Source organism: Botryllus schlosseri, chromosome 2 (assembly GCF_051294905.1).
Source record: "Botryllus schlosseri isolate E-star chromosome 2, Bs_hap1, whole genome shotgun sequence".
NCBI classification, from domain to species: Eukaryota; Metazoa; Chordata; class Ascidiacea; order Stolidobranchia; family Styelidae; genus Botryllus; species Botryllus schlosseri.
In genome coordinates, this window is record NC_137237.1 from 20,801,665 (window position 1) to 20,819,185 (window position 17,521).

General features: G+C 41.1%; 1 protein-coding gene across 1 annotated transcript; it reads left to right on the top strand.

Annotated features, from left to right (window-relative positions):
- The first annotated feature begins 5,033 nt into the window (after positions 1–5,033).
- On the top strand, positions 5,034–9,135 carry LOC145434096 (uncharacterized). The gene has a single exon (XM_080311393.1). The coding sequence runs from the start codon at positions 5,417–5,419 to the stop codon at positions 7,877–7,879; it is 2,463 nt and encodes an 820-aa protein (XP_080167519.1). The 5' UTR covers positions 5,034–5,416; the 3' UTR covers positions 7,880–9,135.
- Positions 9,136–17,521: the final 8,386 nt, after the last annotated feature.

Genomic DNA, 17,521 nt, shown 5'->3' on the forward strand with positions numbered 1-17,521 from the left:
AAAATGCGCATTTCCGTATTCAACGTAATGATGTCAGACTTCCTTGCGGCACATCGTCCACCTATTATAATTTTATTTGTCTCATAACAGCCGTTCGATTCTCACCTGGTGTTCGCTTTGAATTGATTTTAGAGCAATTAGTTTGCAGTGCAAATCGGTATATCATTTAATTATAGCTAGGACAAGTTTTTGTTGCACTAAAATCGCGAGAAAGTTGCATTTAATCTTGACAAAAGTTGCAGTAAAAAGTTTCATTTATAAGTTTTGTTGAATTAGTCGGGTATGAGATACTCGAAAGGTTACGCTCCTGCAGAGCTGTCAAATTTGTTACTTTGCCATTTCACGGATATTCTGGAAAGACCGCCAAAATTATATATTTTTCCTGTACACAGCAAGAAAATTACGCAATGCAGGAATAATTTTATCCCAAAGAGCCAAACAGCATAACGATTACCCCTCCCCATAAAACAAGTCAAATAACACACCCATAACCCCCAATGGTCTGCCAGCTTGAACGGCCCCTTGCGACGACGCGAATTCTGTCGTCTCGATAATTTCTCGCACAGGCGGGATTATCCAACAAGTGGTTGCCAATTTCAGAATTTCAGGCTTGGTTGTTCCGCATCAATCTTGAGGGGATGAGTCGAGGGTTGAGCTTTTCACCCAGTGTGAAGCGTGTGTTCTAATAAGTCTGGAGACATGCTGATTTATGCGTTCCTGCAAATCGGGTTTGTATGACCTATGATTAAATTTTGGAAGCAATCAGTCCACCACGTCAATCATGTAGGCTACTACTACTTTTAGAGAAGTAGCCGTTTTGGCTGGAACACTGAAAGATTTCGTCACGTTAAGATTGGAATTGAATAACGGATCATGGGTGTAGGTAAGTAATGACTAGGGCAGGGGTGTCAAACATACGGCCAGCGGGCCGCATCTGGCCCGCGGACCGATTCTGGGCTGATTGATATATATTTATAATATCCATCATATTTGTAACAAATGTCGAGAGTTTTTGTAGGAATTTCTTCCTTTAAATCAGTGGTTCTTAACCTTGCCTCCAGCGCCCCCGAGGGGCGCTGGCGATTTTGAAGGGGCGGAAACGCTCAGGGGGCGATATGGGGGGCGCTTGGCTCAGGGGGCGGTATGGGGGGCGCTGGAGAAAAATGGCTTTGCAGTAGATGATGTGGTGTTAGGACATATTCCTAATGAGTATTCAGAGTGAATTAACACCGAAAACTTCGTTATATATAGCCTACAAAAGACATATAGGTTTAATTGTCCATGGGCGCCTAAATGACTGGCACCGAATGTTCCTGTCTTGGCAATCTGAACCCCAGAAGACGAATTCCATCTGGCAGGGAAAAATTATATGCAAGTGAAGAAATAGGCCTACCACTCTGAAATCGTGTGCGTCTTTTAGTTTAGTACGATTGGGCGACAGGGATATCTAAAACTAAATATTCCTGTTGGGCGATATCCCTGTTGGGCGATTCTATATTTTTTTATATAGCAGACAGGAGGTCACGAAATACCATCATGCAACGAAGTCATACCAACGGGCTCGCCCGCCCGAATATGTTTAATTATCAGTTAAGGGCCTACAGTTTTCAAGACACCTCACAATGTTCGCTCTAAGTTTTGATGAGTCTGCGCACAGTCTGCGCTGGCCCTTGGACAACAGTACGTAACGACTAAAAAAAGGTCATAACTTCGGATTTGTTGTGCGCAACGTAGATTTTCTGTGCGCAAAGACCGTGCACTGCGCACGTGCGCAACTTAGAGGGAACATTGCACCTCACTCAGCTCTACAGGTAAATCTGGTAACGAGAGCAGAGAGGACAAGAAATTGATAGCAATATATATGCAATTCCCGATCTTACTGACCGATTTTATTATGAATTATCGAAAGTTTTCGCGCTTCGCACTGGCTCGCTAAACAGTACAGCTGATTCCTGGCAAAAGCGAACGACGTGATGGGGGACGGTCGGTTTATCACCCTATGGGATCCCAAGACCCAAGTTTTTTCGGGGGCCTGACGAAGTGCCGTTTCGTTCCTGCCAACGGGTATACGCCCGAAGATGTATAATTATTATTGAGGGGTCCTACCTTTTCAATCACACATCACCCAGCTTTACCGGTAAATCTGTTCACGCGAGCAGAGAGAGGATAAAAATTGATCTCAATATAGCCTACATGCAATTCCCGATCATATTGACCAATTCAATCATTAATTAGTGAAATTTTTCGCACTTCGCGCGGCTAGGCGAGAATAGCTGCCTCAGTAAATGGACACCCAATGCAGATGACTAGTTTCAGCATTTAGCGGATAGCCGAAGGGGGGGGGGTCTGGGGGCTGTTTGGTTTACCACCCGATGGGGGCCCAAGACCAACGTTTTTTTGGGGGGGGGCGGCTGACGGAGTGCTGTTACGGCCCTGGTAACAAATTAATTGTACCTAAGGGCACGCCCAAATATGTTTAACTATTAATTAAGTGCCCTTTATTTTCCCATACAACAGCTCACTCAGCGCTACTGGTAAATCTGATTACGTGGGCTTAGAGGATAAAAAGTTTATAGCAACTTTTACATGTAATTACCACCTATTCATTCATGCATTATAGAAAATTCTGGTACCTAGGGCGACCAGGCCACACAAACTTTGCTGACCATCGAAATCACGCTGCGGGGTTCTTGGGGGCAAAGCTTTCAGACGTTTGGTTTATCACGCTATGGGTGCGCAAGGCAATCGTTTTTAGGGGGGTTGACGAAGTGCTGTTACGGCCCTCCCTCTTACTCATTGTCTTTATTACATTCCTTACAATATGAGGTTGGGGGCGCTGGAGCACGATAATTTTTGAAAGGGGGCGCTGGAGGAAAAAAGGTTAAGAACCATTGCTTTAAATAATACAAATGCAAATATGCAAATAATTCAGGACAGGAAATGTAGAGCATGTCCATTGTCCGTATAGGCCACATTATTACAAATCGACTGTTGCGTTGTGGTTTCTTTCTAGTTACCACTGGGAAAAGTCGGTGACTTTATCACCCAATTTCGATAAGGCATTGAGGTCACACTAAGTTTCGAGTTCTACGGAAAAATGAAACAAAATACGTAGTTTTTCACAGAAGCAAACACGCCAATGCGAAACCGTTATATGCAGTTTGCATCTAGAACATATAGTGGTCATAGAAAAATACAATGCAAATATCCGTGGTTGCACTGCCGAGTCACTTCTCACTCAAAAGGTGCCCACTGCCCTGCCCAGTTTTCAGACAAACCCGAATCGCCATTGTTCGCGAATAAAGGTGTTACTACTTGTTAGAATAAAACCCCTATGATCCGTGGTACAATGCATTATACTATTATCTGTATATACTTGACAATAAAGTAAAAAGATAGGGCATCATTTTAAAATCAGTTGACTGGTGCAGCCCGCGAGCGATTTGATGGTTTGAGTCCGGCCCACGACGCAGTTTGAGTTTGACACGCCAGGACTAGGGCCAGTTTTTGCAACTTTTGTAACTTTTTTTTACAGCTTCCGGCAGTTTCCTAGATACTCAGAATCCAGCATGTCCTATGATGTTTTATTGTGTTTGGAGGGATTTTATAGTGCAACTTTTCGCAACTTTTCTATATTTTTCATGTCAATTTTTACTGCAACTTTTATCAAATATTGCGCAAAATGTAAAGGAGTCATTTAAAAAACATGCCAAATTATTCTAGTATTGTTCTTTTCTCTTTGATTTACATAACAAAAAGCTATATGAATGGTTAACTGCATCTCACTGTTATCTATGACACAATGGCTTGCAAGCTAGAAATTAACCTACCATGCCAAGTACGACCGTGTCCGAACAATATGTAAATAGATCGCTTTATTAATTCTGTCGTTTGAATCTGAGATAATTTCCCAGGCCTAGTGGGCTTGGGTGTGGTATTTGACTTGTTCTAGGGGGAGGGAGGGGTGGATTATCGCTTTGCTGTTTGGCTTTTTGGGAAAAATTGTTTCCGCATTGAGTCATTTTTTTTGCTGTGTACGGGGAAGAGATGCAATTTTTGGCGTTTCCGCCAGACCTTCCGTGAACTGACACAGAATTGCTGTCAGGAATAGGATTCAAACTAAAATAATCTAAAAATGTATTCATGATCGTGATCAAACGAATAGCGAGAAAAAAATGGATCAAGCATGCACCCTGCAAATCTTAAACTGTTGGGTTATGCAACGGAACCTTTCGAGCATCTCATACCCTAATAATTTGTAAAAAATTTATAAATGCAACTTTTTACTGCAACTTTTGTTAAAATGAAGTGCAACAAAAACTCACACCAGGCCTAGACTAATGACACCAACTCGCTCAGTCGTTCATATTGGCTCGTAAGGACCTATCCGTGATCTCCATTAACTGGGGTTGCCATACGTTCTCTTTTAAGAGGATTTGTCCTCTTTTTGACATTTTTGTCAAGTGTCCTCGGAGGACGCCCAAATGTCCTCTTTTGAGATTTTGTCCTATTATTTGAGAATTTTGGTTAAATATAGGGCAAAATTCGACCAGGATAGAGTGAATCAGCACTGAAGTAGCGCTCTGCCGGCTATTTCGAGAGCTGACTTTTTTTTTAGTCCACCGACCACGAAGTGGAAGAATTTATCACTTTCTCAGGATTTTCATCCGGTATTGCAAGTCTGAAATTTTCGACAAAATGTCCACGTTTTCAGATTTCCAAAATATGGTAACTCTACATTAACGCAAACCACGCTTCACAGTGAAGCTCGTCTTCCGACACACGCACTGCTCGAACGTGTAACGGTGGCATGTGTCGGAAGACGAGGACGATATTTCATATCGTGGTCCAGTAATCTCGAGCGAGCGCTGACTAGTATTCAGCTGAAAGGTCTCAAGTACGTCGTTCGGAGACGCTTGGCCGACATTGGGAATCGTCGCAGGCTTTTCTTTGGCGATCGCAGGGCTTTAGAAACACCATGTTGCTTGACTCCAAAGAATGGAATGAATGATAATGGAAGGCTCCGTTGGCGACGCATAAGTCACTACAGTTTTCACAATTATGATAATACAATTGTGCGTGGGCCCGACGAGCCAATCCTGTATCATTAAACAGAAAGCATTCAACCATGCAATTGACTTTTCTGTCTATATATATACAATATACATAGTACACACACTCTTTACAATACAGCTGGAAAGTATCTCCCGGCCAAATAGCCACACTGCGTCACAGTATAGCAAGTACAGCTTTGCTTCTCTTGAAATTAATAGCGTACTCTCAAGTCTCAAGTCCGCAGCGATAGTTGTTCCACGGAGACGAGTCGAGTATTTTAAAGTAGGCTCCATTTCCGTTTTGCCGTTCTACGAAAGTTCTCGTTTATTCTTGCAGTACAGCTCCATCCACTACCAGTGAGATGTCATACGAAGGTATAGCCGATTTCGATGATGAACGACATTTAGTCGAATGTTTGAGGGATCTCTGCACGCCTTATGGAGACGAACGGAAATCAGAGTTGCGAAGGAGCGCTGACATACTCCTCAAATATGGTCGGCTCTATGCACGAAAGTCCATGTTATCAACTGGGACGGATCAGAAATTGAATTTCATCAAATGCGCTGCGTTGTTGAATGCATGTAAATCTAGATGTGAGATGTTCCACGATTATACGAAAAACTGTGAAGCTGTGAGTGCCATCCAGGACGTTAATCGCATGTTGGTAAGAGCGTGTAACGGTACTGGATTCGAAGAAATCGCGGTAACAGCAAACAACGTGAAAAGGAGATTCAAGGAGCTCCGCTTGAGGGAACTTCAGGATCTTGAACGTTTAGGTATCATCGGTGATGACATCGCAGAACAAGTAGCGCGTGATGCCCAGGAAAGTAAAATACTTACAGTAAAGCGACTAATAGAGAAAAATACTGCAAATTTCAAGGCCTTGATGTGTTATATCGCGAACAAATGCATTGAAATTCTTGGCGAAAATCCGTGTCAATTCAGTATTTTGGGATTGGGGTCGTTAGCCCGAGGAGAAATAACTTTGTATTCTGATTTTGAAAACGTAATTATTTTGGAAGATGGCGTAGAAAATCATCAAAACTATCCAGACATTTTGGAATATTTCCGGTGGTTCGCGGTACTTTTTCAGATTATTATCATCGGTCTTGGAGAGACTATGCTCCCAAGTGTTGGAATCGAAACTCTAAACAATTTCTATTCTGAAGATAAGAGAAAGAATTGGTTCTTCGATGCGTACACTCCATCAGGAGTTGCGATTGATGGCATGATGCCTCAAGCTTGCAAAACACCATTTGGAAGGCCATATGGCACACCGAACAAGCCTCATACAGTCGAACTGATACAGCCAGTGCGAAAAATGGCATCGTTTCTTTCTTCTGAGGAAGACTTGAAGAATGGGTATAACTTAAAGGATGTGCTACGGCAGTCGTGTTTTGTTTTTGGCTGCGATGTCGTACATAATGACTTCGCGAGGCATTCCCGTGACATACTGAGGTATTATAAAGAACGACATGTTTGGTCTGAAGTGAGACGTCTGGTCGCAGAAAACATTAACGATATGGTCAAAGGCTTACCACGCATTCAACTAGGGAATTTCGATATCGACACCAAGTCATTAATGTACAGACCTTTGGCAACTCTGTTTAGTTACGTTGCTCATGCTAGAGAAATGAATGGAAATTCATCGGGATTCGAGATCTTATCGAAGCTTGCGCCAGGTCAAAATGTTTCTCTGCGCCACCGGTTATCATGGGCCTTCGCCGTCAGTTGCGAGTTGAGGATGAAGGTATATGGAGTAGGTGGCGGCTCCAGACAACGGGTAGTTCGAGAGGATATTCACAAATTCGTAGGGAAATCCTGTCTTCATAACTGCATTCAAATGTGTCTCAGGTTATCAACAATTCTAGCAAGCGCTGATGCGAGTTGGGAAGAAATTTTGAAAAGTCCAAATTATTCTGAAAATGGAGTAGCAGACGCCGGCGCTGAAGCACATACTCTTCTTTGCAACCATGGCAAAGCGATCGAATGTTACGAGAAAAGTTTTATGTTATTAGAAAGCAGGAAGAAGCTAGGAGAATATGAAGAGTTGCAGTTCGTACAATGTTGCGGCGCTCTTGGAACAGCATATTATGAACTGCATAAACAGACACAGAGTCACAATGAAAGGAGAGAAATGTTGAAAAAAGCTAAAAGGTACATTCTGTGGAACGGAGACAAATATCTGAAAGATCCAATCGGAGCAGGGACCCTCGTAAATGTGTATTTTAAGGAGAATAATTTCAAAGCTGCGCTAAATACATGCGAACAATTGATCGAAAGGCATAAAGCAAAGAAATTGAAAAGTTTGCCTGTTATTAAACGTCTTATGGTGCATTCGTTACAAAATACGAGGAGTCCTTCGCGCGTCATCTCTTATTGCGAAGAAGCATTGTTGAAATATGACGATGTCGCATCTAATCTGGCGTTCAAATTCGGTATCGCTGTTGCTAAATTTCAAGTTACAGGCACTGAAGAAGTATTGTCTGAATTTGTCGAGTTTCTTACATCAGAGGGAACCAAGCAAGGGAATAAAAATACAATACTTCAGTACCTGTCACGAATTATTGTACTACAGCATCAAATCGCAAGTTCGGCCGTTTTGAAAAGCTGGAAATATTTCGAGATGATAATGGAATCGAAAGTACAATTTGTACCAGATCAAAAAATCGATATGTTAAATCATCCGATATTCGCAAAAGCAAGGGATTGGATGAAGCAAAGGCTACGCGAAAGGACAGACTCGATCAGCTCAGCTGACGAGGAGAAACTAAAATATGTTAAAAGTGCCATGTGGGATCCGTTGAATATTCCTACTGAATAACATATATCTCATGGCTATTACATTGATTCACACTATTCACTCTAATATTAATAGTGAAATTACTAGGGATGGTGTGAACCTCTGAAAGGTTCAGGTTCGTGTGAACGCGAACCTTTTTGAAAGGTTCTGTGTGAACCCGAACGTGAACCTCATGACGTCACGTGACGTCATATTCCTAATTCCAACCCTACATTTCAGTGAAGTGATAGCCTATAATAACGTACATTGTAACTAGCGACGACTCGGGCCACATAATGCCGCAATGCTAAAGTACATATTGACGATTTAAACGTCGCCAATGTATCAACTGGGTCAATCAAATGATATAATAATCCCATATAATCAATATCTTCCGTCGCTTTTCCAAAAAATTCGACGATGACTGGCAAGGGAATATAAGCTTACGCCTTAACGGTCTGGGCCAGACCGGACAACGTATTCGGCGTCTGAGTATTGCTACGTTGATATTAAGCAGAGTGTAAAATGGGCTCCTCTGCTACCAATATTACTCCATTAACAAAGTTATACAGCAGTAGCCAACACCCTAATCGCACAGATTTGGTTTTTATGATATAATAAACATATGAAATCAAGATTGACCACGTATGCCTGCTAGATTTTTTACGTCAGACAACGATGTCAATTTCATTGATTGGTTTAATAAGCATCATTGGTTGTCTACCTAGGCTACATATATTGTGTCACTCTTGATGTTGTGTGATTGTGGGTCAAGCTCACTGCAGAGAGTCAATAAATATTCACAAACGGAAAGCTGGATATTTCGAGCAAACTTTTGCAACAAAGCAAGTAAAAGTTTTGAGATTTTCAAGGGGTATGTTCGTTTAGTGTTGATTTTTTATGCTCCCAGCGCCATGCATAGAGTGACCCGCAGTTGAAACGCAATAAATTTCAACCAAAGATGTTATAATAAGGCGAAAATTGTAATACATGAAAAAGGTTCACAGTGCAGAACCTACCAAGGTTCGTTTGTGAACGTGAACCTCTCAATTTCCGAGGTTCACACACAGAACGCGAACGTGAACCTGACGTTCACACCATCCCTAGAAATTACTTGTCATTTTCGTGTAAGACTTTATATATCAGACCAACGTTGAAGCTACTGGAGAAACGACATCAAATTTATTTCTGCTTTTTAATAAAATGTAGTTGCATTTCTTTTTATACACGGTATCATTACTTTGAATGCTTGTAAACAATTAGAGTTCTTTTTTCTGGAGCACATACAAGTTGAAGTTTGTTTGTTTGGTATTCATGGTGTTTGTCGACTATGATGGTCATTTACACAAGGCCGATATTCGGTATTTTTAATTCCGTAACTGCCGACTTGCAGCATGGTCCACTTGTATGCTTTTTGTTAGACACCGCTTATGCTGATGATATGGCAAGGAGGGGCCTATATAGATCAGCAGTTCACAACCTTTTTGGACAAGGGCATGCACCCCCTTTGGCGATGGTCAAAAATTGCGCCCCCTGATCCCTCTGCACTTATCGTCATGTGAAAGAGAGCACATCATCTAATACAGAGGTATGCAACCTTTTTGCTAATCACGGCCGCATTTCAGGGCATAGCCGTATAATGAACGAACTGGACGCAAAATCATCTGTTCATATCCATTTCCGGTGAACTCCGGAATATTCTAATTTTTCATACCGGTCTATTGTACGCACCGAAATCGCGAGTGGCAATGTTATGAATAGTTGCTGGGATTGCATATTGTCGCGCGAAAGTTTTTCAGATTCACGAATGAATTCCGTACTTAATAGTAGCAGTAGGCCTATCACATATTATCATTTATCCTTTCTCAGCCCATGTGATCAGATTCGCCGGTAGAGTTTATGAAGGTAGTGCTTTCGAAGATTTAGGGCAAGTTATAAATGATAATGCATCTTCGGGTGGGCCAATTGTTATTTGTCACTTTTTTGCATGGTGTTATTTCTTGACCCCCCATCAGGATTGTCGATTGAATCAGTAGTGGAAATATATTGAAATCGCCCAAATGTACCATAAACAAAAATCTTTCGTGGGGAGCACACGATTCCGATTCCGGCTCAGATTGAGAAGGGCGCTACTATTAGGGCTATACGTCCTCCTTTAGGAGGATTTGCCCTTCTTTTTCAGGTTTTTTGAAAATGTCCTCCGAGGACACCTAAATGTCCGTCTTTATGAGATTTTGTCCTCTTTTTTGAGAATTTTGGTCAAATTTACTGTCAAATTGGACTGCGATACCGTAAATTAGCACCGAAGTACGCTGCGGTGGGTGTTTTGGGAGCTGAGCCGGAAAGTTGACCTTTTTTATTTTATTTTTAACCAACCACTTGTATGTAAACGTAAAGTAAAAAATGTATTTTGGGCGTTGAGCGAGAAAGTTGACCTTTTTTTTTTTAGTCAACCGACCACGAAATGTGAAAAATTGACCATTAATTCAAGATTTTTTTCCGGAACTCTGAGTTGAAAATTTTGAAAAATTGTCCTCCTTTCCCGATTCCAAAACATGGTAACCCTAGTTACTATATTAAAATCGAAAAATGAAGAAAAGTTGAATTGCGCGGAGCGCGAAGAAAATTCAAGATGTGAATTCGTAATTTCAATATTTCAATTTGCATATCGACGGCCGCGAACACATACTAATTGAATTAGGTGTTGACGGCCGTACAATCCCTAGTATACATATATGGTATGTCTCACGGCAAGTTTGAATCCGCATTCCAGTGGTTGAGTCTTTAACATTTCTGACAAATTTCCCCAAACTTTTTGAAAAGAGCAAAAAACATTGAACAGGGCGTCAATTTATTTCAAGGTATAGGTTGCACTGAGACTTACCCTAATGCTGGTAGTGACTACAGAGAGCACGGCGTCGTTCTGTAATGCCATGCTAAATTTGATCAGTTTTGGAATTGAATTAAACTGTATTGATTTAGGGTAGCCTAATTGAGGGCGTAACCGGGCAGCCCATATTGCATCTAAGTCTGTCTTAGGCGCTGCAGTCCGCCAGCCATTAACAACAGCTACTCGGCGCACCGAATTTTAGGCTACTGCCAAAGCTATGAAGTAATAAATGACTTACACGTAGGAATTTCTCTAAATCTTCAAAGAATATAAAAAAAATGCTCAAATGAAGCTGAAATCAGCCTATATACTCCGTTGATCGCGACTGTTGGAGTTTGAATTTGGCAAGCTTTCTTGAATACGAAATAAGTTTCATTTTCAACAATCGTCTTCTCAGAATGGTTGTGAAACGCATGTTCAGTCAGAATTCATACAGACGTTTGCCAATTTCTCACGCTCCCTGAGAGCCTCCCGCGCCCCCAATGTGAGCGCGCCACCCAGGTTGAGAATCACTGCTATAGATATAACTCCAACACTTAGGTAGGAATTCTGGAGGAAAGTATTACCTCAAATCTTCAGTGGTGCTCGATCGTGACAAGGTTGGGTGCTGGGGCAAGGGTATACAATTTAGCTATTTTTGTCATAATGACGTATTCTGGCATGAAAATATGACGTCATTGTATTTTATGTGCTTTTCAGCCGGTATGCCGTGAGAGGTGCCTTGAGAGTATCCGTTGCTATACCGTCGCAGAGTCGGGATACTATGGCAAAAAGCTATCCATCGAAGCTGTATAATCAATGCAATCCAAAATACCCGATATTGAGAGAAAGTCCCGTAATTCTAATTGTCGCCTCTAATAAAGCGCAATTCATTGAATATAATTGCATCAATCACCCTAGCGAAGTGCTCTTCAACCTTTTTCGGCGTGGTATACCCTTTTTATCGTTAACTCAAAATCAGACGTGGTCAAAAAATACCTACTTGATCACCTCTTGTCGTTATACTAACACTGTTGCCCTACCTAGCCCAGACATTGCTTCATTGATCATTTGCTACCATCGTTTAACTTTTCTTCTATTTTCCTTTTTTAACTAACATTTTTTCCAGACAGACTGTTTAGAGCAGCGGTTCTCAACCTTTTTTGACACGCGCCCCCCTTGGCGATGGTAAAAAAAAAACGCGCGCCCCCTGACCCCCCCCCTTATATTTATCGTCATGTCAAAAAGAGCACATCATCTAATACAGAGGTGGGCGACCTTGCTAATCATGGCCGCATTTCGATTACTTATGTAGCCTAAGGCCGCATTCCAGGCATAGCCGCAATGAACGATCTGGACGCAAAATACCTATATGGTAAACTGTCCATATATCTATTCCCGGTGTACTCCGGACTATTATACTTTTCACAACAGCCTATTGTACGCACCGAAATCGCGACTGGCAATGTTATGAATAGTTGCTGGAAGTGCATATTGTCGCGCGGGGCGCGAAAATTTTTCAGGGCCGCGAATGAATTGTTATTTCTTGAGGATTCCCATTCCTGCTCCAAATAAAATCGAAAAATGAAGTCTTGTTGAATTGGGCGGAGCGCGAAGAAAATTTCAAGATTAAATAAAATCTCTCGAAAATTCGGGAGTGAATTCGTAATTGCAATTTGCATTTCTACGGCTGCCAGCACATACTAATTGAATTAGGCGTCGACGGCCGCACAAATTCCCTTCTACGTACTGGCTGCCCATACCCCTGATTTGATAGTATACATAAGGATCCTACTCCAGTTTTGAAACCGCATTCCAGTTGTTTAGTCTTCTACATTGCTGACAAACTTTCCCAAACTTGTTTGAAAAGAACAAAAAAAAACATTGAAAAGGACATCAATTAATTTCACGGTAGGTTGCACTGAGACTAATCCTGATGCTGGTAGCGACTACAGAGAGCACGGCGTCGTTCTGTCCTGCCATGCTAAATTTGATCAGTTTTGGAAATGAATTAAATTGTGTTGATTTATAGCAAATTAAGGGCAAAACCGGGCAACCTATATTGCATCTAAGTCTGTCTTAGGCAGTGCAGTTCGCCAGCTATCAACAACAGCTACCTAGCGCACAGAGATTTAGGCTACTGCCATAGCTATAAAGTAATGAATGACTTGCACGTAGGAATTTCTCTAAATCTTCAAAGAATATCAAAAATTTGCTCAAATGAAGTTGAAGTCAGCCTATACTCCGTTGAGCGCGACTGCTGGAGTTTGAGTTTGGCAAGCTTTTTGGAATACGAATTAAGTTTAATCTTCAATAATCGTCTCTTCAGAATGGTTATGAAATAAATGTTTAGTCACAATTTATACAGACATTGACAAAATTGACAAAAATTTCTCGCGCCCCCCCCTGAGAGCCTCCCGCGCCCCCAAGGGGGGGCGCGCCCCCTAGGTTGAGAACCCCTGGTTTAGAGCAGTGGTCGGGAACCTACGGCTCTTTTGGGCATAAGATATGGCTCTTTGCGAATTTTTTATTTTTGTGCCCAATTTTTCAATATTGCAGCAACGAGTTATTAAATCTTCAGCACGAGCAGTATAATTATACTTGTGGCAGTATAGAATGTATTTGAGGGGTTATTACAGTGACGTATTCAAGGTTAAGAGTTCGGACCCCCTTTTCAAAATCCTTAAATTGAAGTTGCTGTCGCGTCGGCGACCAATATCACTCGCAATAAATTCGATGTACCCGGTACGAAATCTTGAACTGCACGATGCATTCATTGACCAAAGAGACGAGGAGACATGGCGGCGCCTGTATCACAATGCAGTTTTCAAATATGCGTTGTCTTTCTGATCTGCGGCGAGAAATAAACTGCGATGGAAGTGACATTCACAATTACAAATTCAAATTACAAACAACGCCATAGCTATCCACGTTCTTGATTGATAACGTAGCTTTGTAGAATGTAGACGCTGTAGGCGTGTTGCGCAAATGTTACCGCCGAACACGTCAGAATTAAGAAGCCGAATCGGTATCAGTGAGACAATTACATTCGAATAATATCAGTCATTATACATTCAATGATATTTACGATGAATTGCCCTATCACAATGCGTTGTCCTCTGTTTCGAACTTTATTTTCTGACAATAAATAGGCAATAAGTTACGTGATTTTGGTAGTAAAAATGTTTAAAATCTAGTAGACAGGTGAGGCACTGCGAGCCATATATAACTCTTTCGAGTATAAATATGCTTCTTTGCCAAATATATATTGTTGTACTGAATTGATCAATATTGCAGCAACTTGCTAGAAAATTTTCATCACGGCCAGAATAAATATTCTCGTGGCAATATACACATGGCTTTGAGAGGTAAATACTAGGGATGGTGTGAACCCCTGAAAGGTTCAGGTTCGTGTGAACGCAAACCTTTTTGAAAGGTTCTGTGTGAACGCGAACGTGAACCTCATGACGTCACGTGGCGTCATAATGCTAATTCGAACCCTATATTTCCGTGAAGTAGTACATCAACGTACATACCTTAAGATATAGAGACGACTCAGGCTACATTATGAAAGCATTCGAGTGATATATAAGTACACACCGACATTTTCAGTATCCCTAAATATATCAAATAAAATGATCAAATGCTATATTAATTCCATGAAACCGATATCTCCCGTCGCTTGGTCAACAATTCCGACAACGTCTTCGCAGGGGGATATATGTTTACGCCTTAACGATCTAGGTTAGACTGGACAATGTATTCTGAAGGCGTCAGACGATTGCGGCATAGATGTTGATCAGAGTGAAAAACCGGATTCTTCACTTGCTACAGATATTGAAGTCCGGAAATTTATGCATGGGAACTTGCACAAGCTTGCACAAGCAAAACGTGCCTTATTCATACCAATTTTTTTGATGTAAATAATTGAGTGAGCACGATTCAACAAGTAGCTACATGTAGTGTATTTCGTTCTTGATTTTATGTAATTGCCGGCCACAACAGATAGTTACTAAATATTCAAAACGGAGAGCCGAATATCTTGAGCTAACTTTTGTAAGAAAACGAGTAAAATATTTGAAATTGGCAAGGTGCATGCTCGTTTAGTGCTGAGTTAATTTCCGTGCTGCCAGCTCCACACAGAGAGTGGCTCGAAGTTGAAATGGGAAGACTTTCAAGCAAAGCTGCTGAGGTGACGTACAAAATTGAAAGGTTCACAGTGCAGAACCTACCAAGGTTCTGTTGTGAACGCGAACCTCTAAATTTCCGAGGTTCACACACAGAACGCGAACGTGAACCTCACGTTCACACCATCCCTAGTAAATACAACGCCGTCTTCAGGTTTGGGGGCAGGAACCCCCTCTTTTCAAAATCATCAAATTTAAGTTACTGTCGCGCCGGCGACCAATATCACTCGCGAATTCGATGTACCCGACTCGAAATCTTGGATTGCACAATACGTTGATTGATCAAAGAGATTAGCAGACATGGCGACGCCCATATGACAACGCAGTTTTCAAATACATATTATCTTACTGATCTACGGCGCGAAATGAAATGCCGTGGACGTTAGATTCACAATTACAATACTCAAATTACAAAAAATGTAGTAGCTATCCATGTTTTTGATTGGTAGGCCTAAGTAGCTCTGTACTACCGGCAATAAGACGTAGGCGTGCGGCGCAACGTTATGTGTAACTGCCGAATACTTTGAGGATTGAGAATTCGATCAGTATTTAGATCTTCGGAATCACGGGGACAATTAGACTAGATTAATATCAGTTATAATAAATCATATAAGCTATTTACGATGAATTGTGTTATTATGGTCTGTGTCTGCGTCTGTGTCTACCTCACGTTTCGCGCTATATTTACGTACAATAAATATGTAAATTGTGTGATTTCGGGAGAAAAATGTTAAAAATCGTGTCATTCATGAACATCGATAGAAGATACCAAAAGTAATTGAAGGTTTCAAAATTTTCGTTCACTCATCCTGACGACAGGTGAGGTACTGCCTTACTTGCCCCCCCTAACCCGACGTCACTGATGTATCACAAATTTTAGATTGGTAGGCATATTACTGCAGTAGTGGCCATGTTTGGCTCCACCTACGCATGTGATCATGGGTTCTCGCATTTAAAAGGACAATCACGACGAATCTACGTTCTAGTAACTCATGTTTTGCATGCTTAAATAAGGTAACCAGTGTGATTAGAACGGGTTTTAACAGAGAAAATGTGGCGCACCCGACGGATCCCATGTAGTTAGTTGAAATTATTGCTACCATGACATCACGAATTTTCAATTGTGACGTAACAGTCGATCCACATGTATGGCTCTTTGGGAGTTAAAATGGAAAAAATAGGGCCAATATGGCTCTTCGGACAAAAAAGACTCCCGACCACTGGTTTAGAGTCAAGTGTACCTGGTTGATGCTGGTGTGACCAGACTAGATGACCTTCACGGTCTTATTGATCATTCTTATCTAATACCGAATACTGTGCATTGTGCATGCATGTTTTCTGTACCACCATCACCGCCGTGTGTTATGGATTTTGGTTGTATGAAAATAAAGACTCTCTCTCTCAGTAACGAAGTACTTCTACCTTTGGAAGTACTCAAGTAGATTTCCTTTACTTCTGGTACTTACTCAAGTAGATCTGATTTTCTCTGCTTCTACTTCGTAATATTTTGTGATCTACTTACTTACTTTTCGCTATTTTCAGTTTGTCAAGTAGAAGTAGTTCAATTCCCAATACGAAAGATAGCCTGAGGAATTTCGGGGCTGTTTTCACGGAGTACCAACATTTAATATTTATAAAAGTCAAGTAAAGCCCAGAAATTTTGTTGCGCTTCGCGCACAGCAGTAATGTTGTGACATATATGTTTTCACGAAAGTATCAGTGAATATAATTTAGGTGCCGGATTGCTTGGTTCCGCTCACACCGCATTGTTGCCCATATGAAATATTTCATCACAGTAAATATGGTCCACCAATCACCATAACGTTTGAAACGACCGTTTCGCCATCTAGCAATTACCTATATCATTTCGTAATCCAGCAGCCCATGACGTGTCCTGCTAATCTGAAAAAATCCGGATTTTCTAACGTTACACCTGTTTCAGCAGATCCCCTTTGAAGCTTTATGGACAAAAGACATGAAATATGTTTTCCGCTTTTTAAAAGTGGTATTTGTACTTCACTTTCAATTCCGAGTATCATACTTTGAGTTCTAATTACTTTCAGTTCCTTTGTCTGCAGAAAATACATGTTGATGCATAAAAACAAGTTTAGTAATGCCTCTATTTTCCGAAAACAAAGCTACATTAAATATAACTTTTACGATCCAAAATATTTGTTATTAACGTCTACTAATCGCGCAAAGTGTTGTAACCGTATCAGATACAACTTCTCCGTATTGCTCTTCGCCTAAACTTGGGGCCTTATAATAAGGGGTAGGGCGCCATGCCACGATATTCTCTAAAACGGGGTCTTCTAGTAAAAGGGTTAGTATCGCATTTTCATATCAATACTATAATTTGCATCCCATGATGCGAAAGAATGCTTATTCTGTCGAAAATTGATATTTCCTGGGATGCATCAATATGAATCAAGCACTCTGCAACCTCCGCATAGCTCAATTTGCAGCTTTTGACAGTCGATGCGAACGAATTAAGAATTTTCAAAACTACTCACTTACTTGAGTAGTCAGTCAATTCTACTTCTACTTCAAGTAGTTTTAGGTAGCTTATGGAAGAAGTACTTCTACTCGTACTTGATTAGATTTTTTTTTCGTTGCTACTTCTACTTC